General features: G+C 38.8%; 1 protein-coding gene across 1 annotated transcript in view; it reads left to right on the plus strand.

Moving 5' to 3' along the window:
• The first annotated feature begins 1,136 nt into the window (after window positions 1-1,136).
• The window catches only part of LOC121492694 (eukaryotic translation initiation factor 1-like), an 88,247-nt gene continuing 67,727 nt past the window's right edge, over window positions 1,137-21,656 (plus strand). The window contains exons 1-2 of the mRNA XM_041757871.1: window positions 1,137-1,216; window positions 2,829-2,931. Of these exons, the coding sequence (XP_041613805.1) occupies window positions 1,137-1,216; window positions 2,829-2,931 (183 nt within the window). The remainder of the gene's footprint in view (window positions 1,217-2,828; window positions 2,932-21,656) is intronic.

A 21,656-nucleotide genomic window follows, 5' to 3' on the forward strand; every position in this document is an offset into this window, starting at 1 on the left:
TTAATGTTTCAAACATACCATTTGCCTTGATCAGATGTTATTTTCAGGAAAGAAAATAGTCCTGTCTCTGGGACTCTGCAACACTAAAAATTGTTATGAAATTTAAAAATACTCTGAAGTTTCATAATCTCCCACAGGTGTTCAAAGGGCAGAAAAAACCCCACAGCTTGTGTTTTTTCGGGCCTATTATTTTATTTCAGATTTGATTTTCTTTATGTTTTATTTGTTTTACATCATTATCACAAGCAAAATGGTGTAGCTATGGCAATGCTTATAGAATTTGTGTGTCACGCTCTGGGCAGCAGTGCTGTGGGCGGTGTCGCACACTCTGGAGCAAGGAGGAAGATGACATCAAAGAGCTTGAAGACTGAGCACATTTACTTTTCTGATTCAAATTACTTTGTTTGGAAAAGAGTAAACACAATTACCTTAACAACTGAGCTGGGAGGCTTTGAGGGTTTAACACTACATTGTTTTCCTAGGGAGAGGGTGGGGACAGCTCAGGATCTGGGAGAGGGGCCTCAAGAACCAGGTGGTTTTATTTGTTTTCACTTTCTTCTCAGAAATGAGTTTGAGTAGTCACAGGGCATTTGATTGAGTTTCTTATAAAATTAACTTTGTTTATTTTCTTTATATAAAATGGAATTACTGTTCATTATAAAATAGGCCAACAGAGAAAACCTACAAAATTCTGTCCCCCGAGTCTCTTCCTACATTTGTACCCTCAGCCAGCTGTCCCCCTGTATCCATGTATAACCACCTCCCCCTCCCCGCCGCCGTGATGGCGTGTCATTCATTGTTTCCTTTTTTTACTCAGTAGATTCTAGAGGACTTTCCCTCTCAGCCTCCATAGAGCATCTGTGGCATAGTATTCCATTACATGGGTATTACCTCATTTGTTTAACCTGTCCTCTATTGATGGGTATTTAGGTAATTTCTAATATTTTGCTACCCATGACAATCTGGCTATTAATATTTTTGTATTTGTGGGATTTTGCAAGTGTGAGAATGTGCCTGGAGGGTAAATAACTAGAATTGGAATTGCTATGTAGGAAGGTATGAGCACTGGTGGTTTTGTTTGAAATCATATTGCTTGCTTCCCATAACAATCATACCAATTTATACTTGCACCAGCCATGTTTGAGAATGCCTGCTTCTTCACGTCCTTGGTCTTACAGGGTGATGTCAAATGTCTGGATCTTTGCCAGTTTGAAAGGTGAAATAGTGCCTTAGTGTAGTTTAATGTATACTTATATCTTGTTGGTAGGACATCTTGGCTTAAGTTTAAAGAGCTGTTTGTATTTTATTCTGTGAACTTTATGTTCATATTGTTTGTCCACTTTTTTATTGGGTTTTATTCTTTTTTTCTTATTGATTTCTTATAGATCTTTACATATTAAATGCTAGTCTTTTTTCTGAGATATGAATCACAAACACATTTACCAGTTCGGTGCTTGTATTTTATTTTAACCCCTCACTCCCTACCCTATGCAGAAAATTTTTATTTTTGTGTAGTCAAATATCCAGGTCTTTATCTTTTATGACTTAAAGGTTTTATTTTATACCAGAGGCTTTTCCCAAAATAGGTTATTTTTTTAAATCCTTCCAGGTTCTCATCTATTTTCTTATGAATTCATATTTGATACATCTGGAAATTTATTTTTGTTGGGAGTTACAAGGTAAAAGACCAGCCTTACCAATATTTTCCACATGGCTACCTGCTTGCCTCAACACCATTTATTGAATGGTATATCTTTTCATTAATGTTTTGAAAAGTTAGTGTTATATATTAACTTACCTCAAGAATTCAGGTTTTTTTCCTGAACATTCTGTTTTATTTCATTGATCAGTTTGACTCGTCATGCACTAGTACTATTTTGTTTTTAAAACTATACCTTTAGGGGTGCCTGGGTGGCTCAGTTAGTCAAGTGTCTGACTCTTGATCTCACTCAGGTCTTCATCTCAGTTCTGAGTTCAAATCCCATGTTGGGTTCCACGCTCAATTTAAAAAAAATTAAAACTGTAGTTTTATAATGTGTTTAAAATCTGGCTTGTTCTCACACTCTCTCCTATTACTCCATCCTCCCCAGATTTTCATGGCTATTTTTACTTGCTTATGGATATTGAAACCAGCTTATCCAGTTCCCCCACAAAAATAGTTAATTTTTGGAATTAACTTGTTGTTGGAAACATGTCAAGTTTACAGAATGACATAGGGAGAATTGAATTTTAGGATGTTAAGTCTTTGACCAAGGACATGGTATTCTTTTGCTATTTTCTTCAAGTCTTCTTTTGTGTCTAGTAGAAGATTCTTTTAATACTCCAGTAAAGAGACTCTCTCCTAATAAAGTACTAGCAAGAGGGTAAACTCGCCAATTAATTTCTCACACAAAGCAAGATTTTGGCTTAACTGCTGCATATTTCTAATCTATCAGAATCATCTTTCTCTCTATTTAAATATACAGTCAATAATTTTACATCTCTGTGACCATATTAGTAACATTTGCAAAATTATCCTGCATGGTTTTGCCGTTTGGATATGACGAGAAAAGATGATTTCCTGGCCTCTAGCATTGTGCTCTCTTATTTTTACATTTAAATTTTACTTACCTTTCAAACTGAAATTTTTATTTTGAAGTAATTTTAGATTTACAGAATAATTCTAAAGATAGTGTAATGTTCCTGTGTTCCCTTCACCCAGTTTGTCCTAACGTTAATATTTTAAATAACCATGGTACATTTGTCAAAACTGAGGAGTTGCCAATGGTACATTACTTTTAACTAAACTCAGGTCTCACTAGTTGTCCCATTAATTTTTCCTGTTCCAGGATCCAGTCAGGAAACTACACTGCACTTAGTATGCAGTATTCTTTGATTAACCCACAGAAGGAGGCAGCAACCTTGCTGTTTGTAGCCTCTGGGGTTAACCATGTAGGTTCTTGTCATATGGCTGGAGGAAAACCCTAATGACCACAGAATCAGATCATTTGATCACATGATACAGCCTTTCTGCCCTATATGTGCCTTCCTGTGATTGCATTGTTCCATTAATTTAACCACAGTGTATATGTTTTTGTGTGTGTATGATATAAAGACAAATTAAACATCTTTATGCCTTCATGATGTTTTCCTTCAAACACTATTGATAAGCTTGTTATGTATTTTGATAAAAAGTCTTCCTTGTTAAATCAATAAATGGGTTTTTTTTGATACTGTCCACATTTGCCTAATCTATAAAGTTAAGCGGTATGGTTTGGTTTAGTGATTAAAAGCATGGGGTCTTAAAAATCTGGATTCAAACCTAACTCAAATATTATCAGCTGTGTAATCTTGGGCAAGTTACTTAATGTCTCTGAGCTTTAGTTTCATCCTCTGTAGAATGGAATGACCATAGAAACTTCTAGAGATAATACATGCAGAGCCCTTAGTACAATAGAAATTTCTAATAAAAGGTAGTTTTTATACATTGGCCATCTCCCTTTCTCCCTGTTTTCAGATAAGCTTTATATACAACATATCCTTCAGGATCACAGCTTGGAATTCAGCAATGTATTCCTTCTCTTTTTTTAATGTATTCCTTCTTTTTTTTTATATGTACATGTATGTACATATATATGTATATATTTGGCAAAGAGAGAAAGAGTGAGAGAGAGAGAACAGGCAGGGGGAACAGCAGGCAGAGGGAGAAGAAGAAGCAGACTCCCTGTTGAGCAGGGAGCCCAATGTGATGCGGGCTTGATCCCAGGACTCCAGGGTCATGACCTTAGTGGAAGACAGCCACTTAACAGACTGAGCCACCCAGGTGCCCCAGCAATGTAATTCTTTATGCTGTGAAGGAACAGGTGTGGGAAAAAGTTTCAGTAATAAGGGTTCTGGCAAGTACCAATAGCACACACTGCTCCAGCCTCTCCTCTTTCTATGCACTGCTCTTTTATCCTGTACTCAACACATGCTCCCCAAGCATGCTAGTGGGAAGACTGGAATTGGCTCAGAACCATGTGGAGGCTGGAAAAGTGTGGAGCAGAAAGAATCTCGGCCCTTCTCAGGTGATTCTGTGTGTGGGTACAACACTTGCGTGTCTGCCCAGGTGGCATTGCCAAGAGACTAGGTGGCCCCATAGTTGTGATGGAGCTCTCAAGCCTGATTCTGGGTGAATCTCTGGCTGATTATTCGAGGCTGTGGCTGCGGGTGTCCTTAGGGAGTTTCTAGTAGTAACTTTGGGTCCTTCTGGATGCCAAAAGGAAATCTTCTAATTTACCTGGGAGAATTCAGAAAAGGCTAGAGAACAGGACAAGAAGGCAGGAGCCAGCTCCTTGGTCTGCTCTACAGACCATCCTGAGGTAGAGGGAGAGATTCTAGTTCAGGGAGTTTCTGGGAGATTTATCATAATTAACATTTTTCAGTCAGTGCTATTATCTCTGCAAAGCTTGACACATTTTGCAATATGGAAATAAGTATTCTTGGCTTTACATATAAAGGCCTTCCATCCCAGCTCACATATTTCTTTACCTGGAGGTGATGCTAATACTTTCTTCTCTTTAAAATCTTATTTTTTCTATTGTGGTTATAGTTCCTGTGTGTGTGTATTTATATATACTTCTATATATTTATATGTGTGTATTATTATATATAATTATATAGTATTATTTCAGGTTCTGATTGGAAAATTCTGTGTAAGGAAGCAGAACATTAAGCTACAAAGTTGATCTCTTTTCTAATGATGTGTCCTTAATAACATTTGGAAACATCTCATAGATAATACATAGCCCCCCTCAAGCCTATTTAGCAACAAAATAATCCCGAAACCCAGTAACAAATAATCCACATGCTTACAGCATCCTTGCAGATATAGGTACTGTTTTAGGATCAAGGGCAGGAGGAGAAAGAAGGTTGATTTTTAGTATATTATGTCTTTGTAGAGTAGACTGGCAATTTTTTTCTTTGCTATGATATTTTTAATATAGGATACTGCTTTACAATTTTACCACTTGTTTACCTTTGAATATGAATATAAGTGATCACTACGGTATTATGAAAAAGGAAGTCTAGTGTACATCTCTCACACTGCTTTCTTTTTCTTCTTCAGAAAAAACAGTTCAGCTATTAAGGGAAGCTCTCAACACAGAGCAGAGCAAGAGAAGGCAGGGTTTCAGAGAGAATAGCTGTGTATCATCAAAGTAAACCAGGTTCCACACAGATATGGTATATCACACACAAGACAAAGGTGAATGCTCCATGGTCTTTATGAGTAATTTACTGTGCTTTTATAAATGCACTAGAGCCTCTAGAATTCTTACTGATTATACTACTTGCTTTTCTATTGTTAAAAAAATCCAAATAATCAAATATAATTTAAAAAGTCAGTTGTCTGGATCCCCCCACACACATACCCCTAAAATAACCCGATGCTTCTGTTGTGTCAACATCTATATATCTGAGAGGAGTGATATGTTTCTTGTGATAAATGTCAATATGGTGATACTATATAATGAAAATGTACTAGATTTTCATTTATCAAAGTGTCTTTCTCCGCTCAGAATTAAAAAGTAGAATTTTACTTGGAGTTATATATTTCTTAGGTTAATTCATATTTTATAAATATGTGAAATTATTAATTCATTCTATCTGTAGCATGCGCAGGCCCTGAAGCTCATGGCAGTGCTGTTATCTGTTGCAGGGATGCAAACATGCTCTTTGATGTGTTATTCTTGGGGACTAGAGAGGATAAAGATGGAATACTCACTGGGCCCAGTCCTCCAGATGGACTGAAAATGCAGCAGTGGGTTATATGCATTCCACAGAGCAGGATCATAACCTTCTAATCTGGACCGTGTTATAGATAACAGGATACTCCAGGGAGTAGCAACCTCAGTCATTCTTGCTGTATGCTCTTCTAGGATGGGGCCCCTGGACGTCACCAGTCCACAAATATCCCTTCCTGTGCAGGCTAGTTTCAATAAATTGCCTCTTCATTCACTGTGGAATGAGGTACACTACCCAGGAAGAATGCCCCATGTGAATAGTAAATATAATAATCCCATACAATGCCAGCTTTATTTCTATTAACTAATTTAATCCTCACAGCAACCCTATAAGATAGGCTTTTTAGTATCCCCAATTTACAGATGAGGAAACTGAAGTAAAGAGGTGTTACCTAGTTACCTATACTCTTACTCTGGCCCTAGCCTTATATTAGCTTTAATGGACGCAGGCTGATTCTTGGCATTGAGATTCATTTTTGGTTTTGCTCCCTCAGGACTTTATTCTTTAATTTATTAATTCATTCTTTCAGTCAACAAATCTGTGTTGAGAGATACTATGGACCAAGTACAGGGTGAGGTGCTAAAGATATAGTCCATGAACAAGACAGGTTTACCAGTGGCCCTATAAAATTTATACTCTGAGCTATGGCTCAGTCCATGGAGCATGCATCTCTTGATCTTGGAGTTGTGTTCGAGCCCTATGTTGGGTGAGGTGACTTAAAAAAAAAAAAGTAAAAAAAATTTTTTTTTAAAAGTTTGCTCTCTGTTGGAAAAGGCAGGTATTAAACAGATAATCATAGTAGACTCCAGTGCTGTTTGGAGAAACACTAGGTGCTTCAGGGGAGCAAAGCCAGGGGATCTAATGTGGTCTAGGGGTCAGAGTCATTTCCCTATGTTGGGATGGGATTTAGCCAATGAAGAGAAAAGAGAAAATGGCTGTTGGCAGAGGGAACTCCAAAAGGGAGACAGGTAGGAGGTCTGTGAGATAAAGAGAACATGTTGCTTGAGGAACTAAAAACGAAGGTCAAGTCTGGAGTGTGGAGTTGGAGGGAGAATGGGAATGATGACATGGAGAGGAGATCTTGCCAAGCCATTGAATTTGTACTTTAAACTCAAAGAGGTACCTTTAAAGGGATAATCAGGGAAGTGATGTGATTTAATGCACAGCTTCAAAAAGATCAGTCTGCTGCTCTGTGGAGAATGTCTGTAAGTGGAGGCAGAAGTGGGGCTGGGAAGATCAGAGGGTGGCCTTTGCAGTCATCTCCCAACCATCAGGGATGCTTCTTTTGTAACCCTGTAGGGATGCTGACAAATTCTCTCCTTGGTCAGCAAACACTGGGCAGGGTAAGATACATTCGAGGTGCCTACATTCCACCAAAGGCCAGAAGACAGATGTGCTTGTTTTACACAGCTGGGTGAGAATAACCGAAGGTTTCAGCAGCCTGTGTGCTCTCAGAGGAGAGCAGGGGGCAGGGTGGTGGTATTGGTGAGATAGAACCTAGACAAGGCCTTTGGATGTTTGATCATATTGGTTCATTCCTTCGATGCATATCAATTCAGTAAATATGTTGGCACTCAAATTTTTGTCCAATTAATTGACAGCCACAATTTCTAGAGTGCTTATGAGGCACCACAGTAGGTCTTGAGGTAGATGATCTCTTTTATTCTTCATTATGGCCCTCGGAAGCTAATATTTATTCTCCAGTTTCTAGAACAGAAAGCTGAGGCAAAGAGAGTTTAAATTACTTGCCAAGAGCACATGAGGAAAGGAGCCAGGGTTCTACTATATGAACAAATGAATAAGCAAATGAGCAAAACCTACTGCCTCCTCTCATTTGCCTCTAATAACATGTGAGAATGATTGTGAACTTTCAATCACAAGAGTGTTTGAAAGACAGTGAATTGAAGGATTAAGCAACTGTGTGGGGCTTACTCATCTGTGGCTTTGACCCTAGAATAGAGAAAGGAAAATGGAACTACTAAGCTTTCTGTATTATGGAGAACATGTTACATTTGGTTAGCCAATTCAAACAAATTTCTTCTTTTTTAAGATTTATTTATTTATTTTAGAGGGAGAGAGAGAGAGAGAGAGAGAGCGCATGCATAAGTGAGCATCAGTGGGGATGTGGAAGGGGAGAGGCAGAGGGAGAAGGAGAATCCTGAAGCAGACCCACCGTTGGGTGCAGAGCCTGAGGAACTCAGTCCCAAGACCCTGAGACCTTGACCTGAGCCAAAATCAAGAGCCAGACACTTAACTGACTGAGCCACCCAAGTGCCCCAAAACAGGTTTCTAATGAAAAGACCATTTTTCTAGGGAAGACAAATATGTAAAAAAAATTATACAGAATTTTAAAGAGTTTATAGTTAAGTTGAAGCACATATACACAAAAGATAGCCACATCCTCAAATGCATCCAGGATCCTATTATGACTTTTGCTAGCCTTAGCAGCTTTCACCTTCCTGGATCCTTTCCTTTGTTTAAAAGTAAATAAAATTTAAAAATGTATATATTTATATGAAATTTTATAAATATCAAATACAAAGATGAATATGATACAGATTAAATAATTTTATCTTATTATTTTCTTTTTTGTTCTACTTTCATTTATTTATTTTTAAGATTTTATTTATTTATTCATGAGAGACACACACAGAGAGAGAGAGAGAGAGAGAGAGGCAGAGACACAAGCAGAGGGAGAAGCAGGCTACATGCAGGGAGCCCTATGTGGAACTCGATCCTGGGTCTCCAGGATCATGCCCTGGGCCAAAGACAGGTGCTCAACCGCTGAGCCACCCAGGGATCCCCTTTTTCTTCTACTTTTAAAAGAAATTAACATTAAAACATTTTTGTAGGCCTATGGATACTCTGCAGTACCTAACGGATAAGTTGGTTCTGTTCCCAAATAATTGATACAGTGAGAAAAAAAAATCAGGAGAAAGAGATTATTTTGATCTGAACTATGACTCTAGGGGATTCAAAGTTAGCCAGAAAGATGATACTAAGTGGTCAGTTTCCAGGACAAGGCAAAGATGGAATGGTGAGCCAAATAAAGTCCAGAGCGCAGTGGTAAGACAGGGAGACAGGTGCACAGTGAGAGGACCAGAGATTCCCTTTTATCTGATGCGAGCTATGGAGTTTGGGAAGAGACGGCTAATACTCCCTGTGCAGAGTGGACCAGCATGGACCAGTGTGGGTAGGGAAGGGCACATGGAAAGGGGATTCTGACCAGGACCCTAAGCTAGAATGTAAAGCAGGGGAGCCTGGGGTGGTGGGCAAATACAGGGATAAGACTGTTCAAGGCCATTTGGAAAGGCACATTGGAGCAGGATGAGAGAGTGATACCAGGAAGTGATCCTTCCCCATTGATGGTAATCTGATTTTTGTGCTCCTTCCTGTATTGCAGAGCCTACTAACCATAGACACCCTAATAGCTAGAGTTTTGGATATGAATTAGGTTCTCCCAACCCAATGCATCTTGTGAGACTTAAATCCAGACTTGAGTGAAACTGGGAGAAGACTTTGGCACAATTTCGCAAAAGAAAAAGCCTTAATGCCTAAATCCAGTTGAAGCATCTACTTATGTCATATCTACTATGCAAATCACAAAGCTGAACCCAGAATCAAGTGGGATGAGGCAGTTCACTCTCAAGTTACTTGGCAAAGAGCACCAATACAGAGCGGGAGGGTCACAGAATGTGATATGATACAGGGAGTAACATGATGTGACCCCCATATTAAAAGGACCATTCCAGTAGCCGTGTGGACAATAGATCATGGGGGGCAAGAGTAAGAGAGAACAGGCAGGAGGCTATGGCAATAGTCTAAGCTGGAAATGGCGGTGGCTCGCAGTAGGGTAATGGCAGTGGAGATGGTGAGAACAGGTTGAGTTCTGGATATATTTTGAAAACAGAGCTGACAAGATTTGCTAATGGCTTAGATATGTGATACAAGGGGTAGAAAATGAAAGATAACTTCCAGGGTTTTGGCTCAAGCAAGTGGGCTTTTCTTTGAGGCCCCACTAGTCCAAGCTATTATCCATTGCATGATGTTTACATGAGTGGGTTCCCTTTGTCATAATCCATGAAGCTGTACAGACCATACGTTTATACACATGGCTTTCTGTATGTGTGTTAGCAGCCATTTAAAAAACCAGGGAAAAATTAGTAGAAAGAGGCTCAGTCAACCCTGGGAGTCAGCCTTTTTGTTTCCTCTAACTCATTCCCCTTGGCTCATAAACACCTCAGTTTTTCTGTGGCATTTTGTTCAGACCTCTTACCTGGACAATTGCAATAGAACGAACTCAATCCACTGCCTTTGGTCCCCTGTCTGTCCTCAAACTGTGGCAGAAAAATCCATATAAAATACTGATAGGATTATCACAGCTCTTTCCTGCCAAGAGTTGCTTCCCCATAGAATAAAGGTCAAACTCTAGTATTTCTGATACACACCCTTTCAGGTTGGGCTTCTACCTGTTTCCCTAATCTTCTACTGTGCTTGCTCCTTCCCGCTCTGCATTCCAGCCATCACAGCTGTTTGCAGTTTACTCAACACCCATTCCCCTGTCTGCAGTGCCCTTCTCACATCGTGGGCCTGGGTAAGACCCTATGCAGCTGCCCACCCTTCTGTGAGGCCTGCCTAGTGTCCCCAGGGCAAGCTTCACCCCTCCTTTGTGCTAGCACTTGGCCTTACCCTTCCTTCCATGTATTTTTACAAATAACATTGGGGGTTACAATTATTTTGTATTTGTGTTGTAATCATTATTTTAGGCAAAGTTTATTTTCTTTTTCCTATTAAAGAGAACCGAATAAAATGAGAGAGCTAGACATTTAGATATTGCAGAAATTAGTCTGCAAAAAAAAAATAAATAAATAAAAATAAATAAATTTTGTGTGTTACTTTTTTTTTTTTTTTTTGTGATGTTGGGTTATTTATTTTGTGCGTCTGCATATGGCAGACGCTAAACCACTGAGCCACCCAGGGATCCCCTGTGTCTTACTTTTTATGTAGTATTATAACATACTATTATAATGATTTTCTCTTGATAATTTAAAACTATTTCATATATTTTTTTGGGAAGATTTTATTTATTTATTCACGAGATGCACAGAGAGAGACAGAGACATAGGCAGAGGGAAAAGCAGAAAAGTTAAAAATTAGTCTGCAAAAAAATAAATAAATAAAAATAAATAAATTTTGTGTGTTACTTTTTTTTTTTTTTTTTTTGTGATGTTGGGCTATTTATTTTGTGCATCTGTGGCAATAAATGAGATCTCAGTGGTGGTATGGATTTGACTCATCTCTGCAACTGTGCATGGCACAGAGGCCTAGAAAATGTCAAGATCCCAGTAAGGAGTGGGAAGGGCTGAGAGCTGGAGGAAGGAAAAAACACCCCAAATCTCACTATTTTGAAATCTTTCCTTTTCTTTCAGTCTTTATCAATGCTTATTTTAAAAATATACTTGGAAACATACAATATAAATTTTGTAAAAATAAATAAATAAATAAAAATAAATAAATTTTGTGGGTTACTTTTTTTTTTTTAAAGATTTTATTTATTTATTCATGATAGAGAGAGAGAGAAGGAAAAAGAGGCAGAGACACAGGCAGAGGGAGAAGCAGGCTCCATGCAGGGAGCCTGACGCGGGACTCAATCCCCGGAATCCAGGATCACGCTGTGGGCCAAAGGCAGACGCTAAACCACTGAGCCACCCAGGGATCCCCTGTGTCTTACTTTTTATGTAGTATTATACTATTATAACATAATGATTTTCTCTTGATAATTTAAAACTATTTCATATATGTTTTTTTTGGAAGATTTTATTTATTTATTCACGAGATGCACAGAGAGAGACAGAGACATAGGCAGAGGGAGAAGCAGGCTCCCTGAGAGGAGCCCAATGTGGGACTCGATCCTAGGACCTGGGGATCATGCCCTGAGCCAAAGGCAGATGCTCAACCATTGAGCCACCCAGGAATCCCTATTTCATATATGTTTGTGGAAAACCTGTTTCCATGTTGTTTCTTAGCACCTGTAGTTCCTTATCTATAGGTTTTGTTTACTTATGTTATTTGCCCATCAACTTATTGGTTTAGTGTTTTTTATGGATTTGTGTAAGATTTTCTTGTATCAAAAATATTACTCGCAACTGATGAATCACTAAATCTAGCCCTGAAACTATGAACTCACTTGAATTTAAATAAAATTTTGAAAAAAAATTACTTGTGTTCAGTTTTAAAATATCATTTCAGTCTGAATTAGTCTGCAAATAACAGAAACAGGTGTACTAGTTCTCTCCCCTCACCAGCTTTATTGAGGATTAATTGACAAACAAAATTATGTATATTAGAGCTGTTCAACCTGATGATTTAATATATGTATACATTGTGAAATCATTATCACAATCAAGTTAATTAACATATCTGTCACCTCACATAGTACCTTTTTTTTTTGAATGAGAATGCTCAAGATCTACTCTCTTAGCAAATTTCATACATATATGGCTGTATTCATTTTTTACTGTTGTTGTAACAAATTACCAAGCTTGGTGGTTTAAACCACACAAATTTATTCTTTTACAGTTCCGATGTCAGAGGTCCAAAGAGTCTCACTTGGCTAAAATCAAGGCGGGGCTATGTTCCCTTCTGGAGGCTCTAGGGGAAAGAATCTGTTTCCTTGCCTTGTTCAGCTTCCAGAGGCTGCCTGTGTCCCTTGGCTGGTGACCCTTTCCTCCATTCTAACAGCCAGCAGAAGTGGGTGGTTGTTCTCACACACAGTCACTCCCACCTCTGCTTCCACCATTACATCTTCTTTGCCTCTGATCTCTCTTCTGCTTCCTGCTTCCACTTTTAAAGACTCTTGTGATTACATTGGGCCCCCCTGGATAATCCAGACCACTCTCCCTGCTTTAAGGTTAGCAGAGTAGCAACCTTAATTCCATCTGCACCTTTAATTCCTCTTTGTCATATAACATGGCACAACACAGATTTAAGGCTGTGGACATCTTTGGAGGGATGTTATTATATGACACATCAGGCATATCAACAAATAAAGTAATTATTTGTTTGCAAAAATAAATCTGGGGAAGTCAGTCCAAGACTAGTATGACAAGTTAATTAAACCATCAGGTATTTTGGCTTTTTTCCATCTTTCTGCTATATCATCCTTAGTGCCTGGATCTGAGACTTGGTGCTTTATGCCTCGTGGTTGCCAGATGGCTGCAGGACCTCCAGGCATTTTGTCCATGCTCCAAGAAGGAAAAAGGTGGTGGTGTGAAGGAACAAAAGATGAATGGGGAGGCCAGCTGAGAATATATTTTAGGTTAGATTCCCCGGAAGTAGACCTTGGCCTGTTCTTGTGTTAGTGATTTATTTACTAAAGAAGTATTTCTAGGAGAAATTGATAGAGTAAAGGAAGCAGCATAGAGAAGAAGATAAAGCCAAACAAGGGAGTGCTATAGCCTGACCTTGGACTCTGAGCATAAATGTGGGCACGTCTATGTCCTCTCAAAGCCGAGGAGCTCCCACATTCAGACTCCTGCCCTAGTCACAGGGGCAAAGATGCTTTAATAGCTCAAAGGTAGTTGAAGAAAGTAACAGGTGCCAGCTATCAGGATCAGAACGCACAGAAACAAGGATGTGGGTGCACTGAACAGATAAAGGGTTTTTGAGGGGCTCTCGGTGGAGCACCAAGCATTTGCTACAATTTGTCTTTTTTATGAAGCCTCTCTTGATGTCCTCCTTAACAGTCTCCAACACATTTCTTCTTTCCAAACTTATTACATAGCCACCCCTTGCTGCAGAGATGTCTAAAACAGGATTTTTAGTTGGGTACTTTGCTCCTTTGACAAAATTGGAGCTCTGTTAGTAGGTAAATAGGAGAGAATAGATATTGAGTAGGCAACCATCACTTTGTTTACTTTAACTTTGAGTCATTTTTCTTAAACAGAGAAATATTTTACATAGTAGATATTTTCTTCTATAATTTCTTTTACTCTTATAAAATTAATCCACCTATATTATATCTGTATTTTTTAGTTTATACAAATATTTAGTTCTTTATAGCTTATTTTGGTAAATAATTTCAAATGATGCTATAGATGATTACCGATATATCCATATAAACTTGCTATGTTTATTTGTGGGGCATATATTCCACTCCCCTGGTCTGTCTGTATATTCCTTCTTTAATGCCACATTTAAAAACATAATGTGTTTTATAACATTTTAATTTGTAAGAGGGCAAGTGCCCATCCTCATTTTTTTCTTTTAAATTAGTAGTGGGTTTCATCAAGTTATTTTCACCATTTATTGGTATGGCCAGATAATTTTTCTAAATGATCAATTCAGAGGTATGTTATTAATTAGATCTATCACTTAACATCTGTGAGCTTCATTTTTCTTTGCGGAAGAAGAGATTCAATTAGGTGATGTTTAGGCTCCCATCCAGGTCTAACAGTTTGTCATCCTGAGAATTATCTAGCTGTCTGAAGAAGATCCACTTGGCTGATCCTGTTGAACCTCATAGTGGCTGCTTTCAGTATGAATCAATGGATGTTCTTATGTAAGGGGTGGGGTGAGAGAACACTTCTAGAAATCTATGGCTTCTAGCCTTCCCAGCAGTATACTTTTCTGTTTCCAACCACCTGGGGTAGCTTTCTTCCTGGAGCACCCAAACCAACTTTTCTTAAAAAAAAAAAAAAAAAAAAAAAAAAAACTAGAGGAAAACAACAACTTGAACCATAAATAATAATAGTAAATGTATTTAATAAATAACTATGTTAATACATATTTAATTAATAAACTAATCTTAGACTTGTGCTTGGCACATAATAAATGTGACATAGTTATTACCATTTTTTGTTGTTATTCTTTTATTTAATTATTCCATAATAAATGGGCAATGGGAGGCCTGATTATACTGGCCCTTCAGTGAGTCTCATTTCACTCTTGCTTCTCATAGAGTTAGAACTCCTTGCTCTGAGACTCTCCAGACTTCCATTCGAGTGTTTAAAGTTTTGTTTCGAGTGCTTTTCATACAATGTTAGCCCCTAAATGCGAGCTAATGGCTTTATCTGGTCATTTCCTAAGAAAGAGCTTTCCAGGGACGTCTAGGTGGCTTAGCTATTGAGTGTCTGCCCTTGGCTCAGGGCGTGATCCCAGAGTCCCGGGATCAAGTCCCACATCGGGCTCTCTGCATGGAGCCTGCATCTCTCTCTGTTTGTCTCTGCCTCTCTCCCTGTATCTCTCATGAATAAATAAATAAAATCTTAAAAAAAAAAAAAAGAAGGAAAGCTTTCCATCAAACACTGAAGACAAGACTTACTATGTTGGGCTTATTGATAGGGGACAGGTCAATTTTCAAGTTGACATAGTTAAGCCTCATTTTTCATGGGTTCTGTATTTGTGAATTCGCCTACTTGTTAAAATTTATTTGTACCCCCCAAATCAATGTTGGTGGTACTTTCATGCTCCTTCACAGACATGGGTGGAATGGTGAAAAATTTGAATTGCTCAATGTCCAAGTTTTGCAGCTGAGGTTGAGCAGTGCAACTCTTTGCATTCTTGTTTATAGTCAGGAAACAAGTGCCCATTTGTGGTCAGTTTAGTGCCCTGTTTTTTGTATTTTATGCTTTTTGTTGGTATTTTGCTGTTTAAAATGGTCCCCAAGCACCTTGGTGAGTTACTATCTTTGCACAACAGGCTGTCACCATGCCTTAATGAAGAAACTGCATGTATTAGATGAGCTTCATTCAGACCTGAGTTAAGGTGCTGTTGCTGTGAATTCAACATTAATGAATCATCAGTACATATTTATACCTTATTTATAAGGTATAATAAGTACCTTATTTATAAGGTATCTTTAAACACAAATACACACAAAGCAAGGTTATATATTTATCTTTTGTTGACAAAATGTTGACAAAAATGTTGTGACAAGAGGCTCATAGGAACCTAACCCTATATTTCCCCCTGAGAGCAATGGTTCAGTGTTTGCTAATTCAGTGTTTGTAGTGACTTTATAGAACATAACTACCATGAATAACAAGAATCAAGTGTACTTTCTTTTTTCTAAAAAGATTTTATTTATTTATTTATTCAGGAGAGACACAGAGAGAGAGACAGAGACATAAGTAGAGGGAGAAGCAGCTCCCTACAGGGAGCCTGATATGGGACTTGATCCTGGGACTCTGGGATCATGCCCTGAACTGAAGGCAGATGCTCAACCACTGAGCCACCAGGCATCCCCTCAAGTGTACTTTTTTAATGGATATGTTATTGAGGCTACTTGTGATTTTTTTAATCTTGAGGGTGCCTATGCCACCTCCTGCTCCCTAAAGATGGGACTCCCTATATCTTATTTGGGCATGATACAAGAATCATTTGGATGCCTCTAACACTCATTCACAGTGCTTTCCTCTTAAAGTCATTTTTGCTGTTACTTAAAAGTCTAGTGAAGGATTCTCATTTTTCCTTTAATATTATATATTGTAGGTTTAGTTTTATCATTGAAAAAAGAACTGGTTGGGATGTCTGGCTGGCTCAATTGGAAAAGTGTACAACTCTTAATCTTGGGGTTGTGGGTTTGAGCCCCCATGCTGGGTGCAGAGATTACTTAAATAAATAAACAAAAAAACCAAACAAATCAAACAAACAAACCCTGGTTTGTTTTAAGATGCACTGAATACTGTTTTTAGGGAAGAAAAGAAAATTTTACCTTAATTAATGACATTATAGATTCCTCAGTGACTAAAGCATTTTCTTAATGATAAAAGTAGTCACCATTAAGTTCTACCATATTCCAAGCACTGGACTAAGTACTTTATTACATTATTTTAACGTATCCTCACAGCAGTGCTGCAAAGTGATCTTATGGTCTTCATTTTATCAGTGAGTACAAATCATGGAGCTGGATTCAAATCTCAATCTATTTGACCAGTTTACTGGTCTTTCTACTAAAACATTAACAGTAGGCACTACATGTTCATATTACCTGTTCTTTCTTGCAGGGCCTGTGTAAAACCCATTAGGAGAATGCAACTCAAGTTTACTCATCCAGACTGAATATGTCACATTAGAGCTTCCTTGACTCAAGGTAAGGCAAACAAATGGAAAGAGCATGAGACACATTCCACAAATTCACCTCATGCTTTGTTACTTGGACAAAGAGAAAGAAATGTATAGGGGGAAAAGGGAATGGCATACATCAAACCATTTGCTTTAATATATTAATAATAAATGCAAACAAATATTTGTGTTATATCTACATTTCGCTAGCTGGAAACAAAGTACACGATTCCAGAAGTGGCACTCTTAGCTCCAGCATGCAGTGACAATGAAACAGTAGTTGCTATGTCAAACAAATAAAACCAATCTTTCTGCCAGTGCTTTCAGGGTAATGGTAATTAAATAGATTTTTTCGGTCATTCCTGTCCTATATCCTGCACTAAGTTGATTAACCTGTTTAATGAGTATATGAGAATGACCAAAGCTGACCTCACATCAAAGAGCCCCATTGTTGCTGTGTGCTGACCTGAATTTTAATTGTGTGCTAGGTTCTTTAATTGCACCACAGATGTGCTAGAGAATAGAGCAGGTATTTTAAGTGGCAGTGGGTTTCTTTTCCCAGATGTGTTTGGTTGCTCATAACATGCAATATTAGATGCTGTTTTGCATATCCAGGCTCTCAACACTCCCCTCTTTGCAAAGATTCACAGTTTAATAGTTCTCTTTGATATAGCTAGCTGGCAGGAGTGATCAGTTTTATTTATATGGGAAAACTTAACTTTATGTATTACTGAACATCACAAAGAAATTTAGGAAAAGAGTCAGCAGGGAGTAAGTTAGAATCCAGTCTTCAGGACTCCTTTAAGGCCTCCAGATTCAGTCTTCAGCCTCTGAGAGGATTGTTAGAGGCAGATGTGGCTTCCTTAGTGTGCTGTCACCATGGACCAACTTATTTCAAGCTGCAAGTACCAGACTATAGAAAAAGGAAGCTAGTTCTTAAGTGATAGCATTCATTTTTTTAAAACCCTAAAACTCAGTAACATGTGTTGTAGGCTTCTTTCTCTTTAACTTAATTTTGTAAGCTAGTTGAACAGGTCATTTTTGCTATCCATCTGCAACAGGATGATGACACTTTGAACTCATGTTTCATTGTGGCACTTTCAAAAGAATTCAAACACCAACGGTCATAAACTTCTGGTGCTTAAGACTTAAAAAAAAATAAGCTGGCTTAAAATCTTTTTGCAACAAGATGGGGGGTTGTTTTTGGATGAGGTTAGGGAGAGGGCACATATAAATAAGGACAAAAACAACTACTGCTGCTTTCTTGCTGTACTCCTCCCTTCACTCATTCTTGGGATAGAAAGTGGACCCACTGAGAGGGAAGGGGGCTCGAATGACTTCTGTCATCCATTCTGTGTCTTATTACCTCTGATGAGTCCCAGATGTAAAGGTGAAGTGGCACCCACTCCAGGATGGATGAGAGAGGTGTGAATACTGGGAGTGGCAGTGGGGATGGAGGGAATGTATGGGACCAGCGGGAGATGACAGGGTGTGTCTGTCTCTAACTGATGAAGCTGCCTGCATCATCCCTGCAGTCCTGGATCTCAAGCTGCCTTCTTTAGTGCTTTTCTTCTGTTGCTGCCTGTCTTGCTCATTCAATTTCTTGTCTTAACACCAACTTGTACTGTGTGCTTGGGGGCATTCCCTTAATTTCTTTGGACCTCAATTTCTTCAACTATAAAATGAAGATACACTATGTTATCTCCCAAGTTTGTTCCAATAAATGAGTTGCTTGCTATTTTGTGGTCGTCTTATCAGAGTATTTGACTAAGAAGAATGATTAAACTATTTCCCTTTTCTTTTATTTGAGGTACCTTTGGATTTTATTTCATGTTCCTCTATAAGCATTAAAAAACACACAATCGTTGGACTGCAGATAGTCTGAAGATGATGTTGGGGTTTCCCCCTAGAATTGTGATTAGTTTTCTGAAAAGAAGTTTTGATATCTGTACATGCTGGTACATTGTCATAGTCAGAAAGGGACCTTGTAAGGAAAGTAAGGAAGGTGAGGGCAGCAAGAGTATTTGGCAAGATTCTATTAGTGGTGATTTTCCCCCCAGACAGAAAGCATTAGATTGTTTTATTGTTCAGGAAAGATTGCTAACACATCAGCAGGACCCCTCCTTCACACAGTAAGTCAGCAGGAGGCTAAGGAATTTTTGTTTTTCAGTGTATCTGGCTGCAATTAATCCCATGTCTAAGTGGATACTGTTATGTTTCTTCACTGTGTTTACTGGTGTACCCTGCAGTGAAATCTTCTGTAGATGTCTAGGGCAGAAGCAGAGGCTCAGAAACACAGTTCCGGAAAAGTAGGGTCTGAAGCACTTTCCTTAGGGTTGCTCAGGTGGGGGACAGTCCTGGGGGTGGGGGAAGGTGAGGGATGGAGTGCTGAGGCTAGAGGGGTAGAGGGGAAGGAGAGTCCACTGAGGCTAGGAAGACACAGGTGCCTCTTTGGAAGTAACTCTCCTAGAAATGATCTGCCCCTAAGTACTGTTTCTTCATCATCAGAAATCTCTTTTGCTTTCTTTTTGCTCTGTTTTCAGGCATCATGTCTGAGCCTCTTCTGATTCATTGGTTTCAATCTAATTAGAGGTGAGAAGGCAGCATCAGGGTTATACCAAGATGTCTGGATGTTGGTTAACATGTTTCCTTGTGTGTAGAGAAGACCCAGTCTACCTAGGGAGCACACCTCTCCCTACTAATCCCAGCCCCCAAGAGATTTCACTAAAACCCAAGGAACTTATGGTAAAGGAAGGGGAGATGGAGTCTGACCTTACCCAGAGAGCAAATTCAGGGAAATTCCATAGACCTGCTCTGTGAGGAGAGGAGTGTGACTTTTGTCAGCAGCAGTGTATGGAGATACACCATCAAACTCACAAAACACCAGTTCTAGAATCAAACTCAGATTTCATACATCTGCAAAATTATTGTTATATGCTATAAATAATGACAGGTTAAAGGGACATATAAAAATTTTACCCAAACTATGGCTCATTATTTTCACCCATTTGGAAGAGATGGCTTAGGTGTGGCTGATTTGTGAGGCCTCTTAGGCAACAGGCCTTGGAATTCGTTTCTTACCCAAAGGGTTGATTTCAGCCTTGGTTCTAGTCACACTATCTGTGGGAACTCAATAAAGTTTCTTGATTTCTTTGAGCCTCTAGTTCTTGACCTGTAACTTGCACATAATAACATTAGCTATAGGGAATGGCTACTTTGAAGACCCAATATGAGAGTCTTTGTGAATGTACATTATAAATTACTATATACATTTCAATATTTTGTCCCAGCCACAGCATATGTAGAAAGACTATTACACACTTTGTTTTTTTAGTGTTAGCCTTGTTTTAAGTTCCATTTATTGTCCCTGTTTTTGTTTTCTTATTTCTTTCCACTTCGAATTTATAAATCTGCTAAATATATAGACTATTTTGGGGAAAATATGGGGTATGTATCAATAACTGAATAAATTTATTTATTATTTTTTTAAATAACTGAATACATTTAAATTGTAATTTTGCTGGTGGATTGCTAAAAGAATCAGAAAGATATGCTAATGTCAGCCTTCCCCACTTTATCACGAATTTAGGGCCAGCCCTGCTAGCTTACGGCAACCCAGTCACTGACTTATAGTATGCTGTGTACTGTCTATGGCACTTTCCTTGCCATAGCTCTCTGGGGATGGTGATACTTGATCAGTGTTTGCCTAATCCACAAGATCAGTTTTGTTGCTCACCTTATATAGCCCAGGAGTAGACAGATCTTGGCTTTAGGCCATGTACTGTCCAGGGCCACCAGTTTGATCATTTCTTTCCCTGGTGCCACCATGGGCTGTCTTATCTTGGAGACATCTCCCAGTTCACATACCTGGAAAGCATAGGAAAAACCCATTCATTCATTCCATAAATAGTCAATGAGCCCCTATTACTTACCAGGCAGTATTGCAGGCACCCCGGGTGATATTGGAATGCGTAACAAATCGTTCCTGCCTTCTGGGAGTGCTTGGGCCAGTAGAGAAACAAATATGTGGGTAACCAAGTAGCTTGATGAACTAGGAAGATATGGTGGAGTGCTTGAGTGCACAGTCCGCAGAGCTGACTGCTCTGTCATCTACCAGTCAAATGGCCTTGAGCACCAACCTCTCAGAGCCTTAGTGTCCTATCTATAGCTATAGAGTGGTAATAATAATGGTTGTGCTGAGGATTACTTAAATCAACACGTGGAAAACATGCATAGCAGTGCCTGGCCCCATAGCAAACCCTGAATAGAGGATGATGATGGTGATGATGATGGTGGGTGTGGTGGTTATAAGTGCTCTGGTGTGGAAAGCATGTCAGTTATCTAGGAGGCCCAGAAAGGCACTGCAGAACTGGTTTTGCTTGGCAGAGGAGAGGGAGGTCCCTCAGGTGAAGGCTTCAGCACCATGGGCATAATTAAAGTAGAGAGAAGGATGTTCTGGGAATTTTTTAGTCAGGCAGGAACTGTTCTCACCTCCTGATTCTGACCTTGATGTCAAAGTGGAAACAAACATGGCATGTTCCATCTCAAGAATATTTTTTTGCTGCCATGACAGAAAATTGACAGGGCTGGAAAAATATGATTTGTGAGCAAATAAATGCTTCTGTCAGGTAGATATGGTCAGTGCCTACGGTGACAGGGAGGTTGATATTAAGAACTTATTAATTCCAAGTTGGGGAAATCTTGTTAGGAAAAAGAAAGGTTTAAACAAATCTGAATGAAGTTTGATAGTGTGGTCTGAGTTTAACAAATTATTTTTTTAGCCTTCACTTTCTTAAAAAAAAAAAAAAAAGAGTCACAGGCAGGCTCAT

This window comes from Vulpes lagopus, chromosome 6, assembly GCF_018345385.1.
Source record: "Vulpes lagopus strain Blue_001 chromosome 6, ASM1834538v1, whole genome shotgun sequence".
NCBI lineage: Eukaryota > Metazoa > Chordata > Mammalia > Carnivora > Canidae > Vulpes > Vulpes lagopus.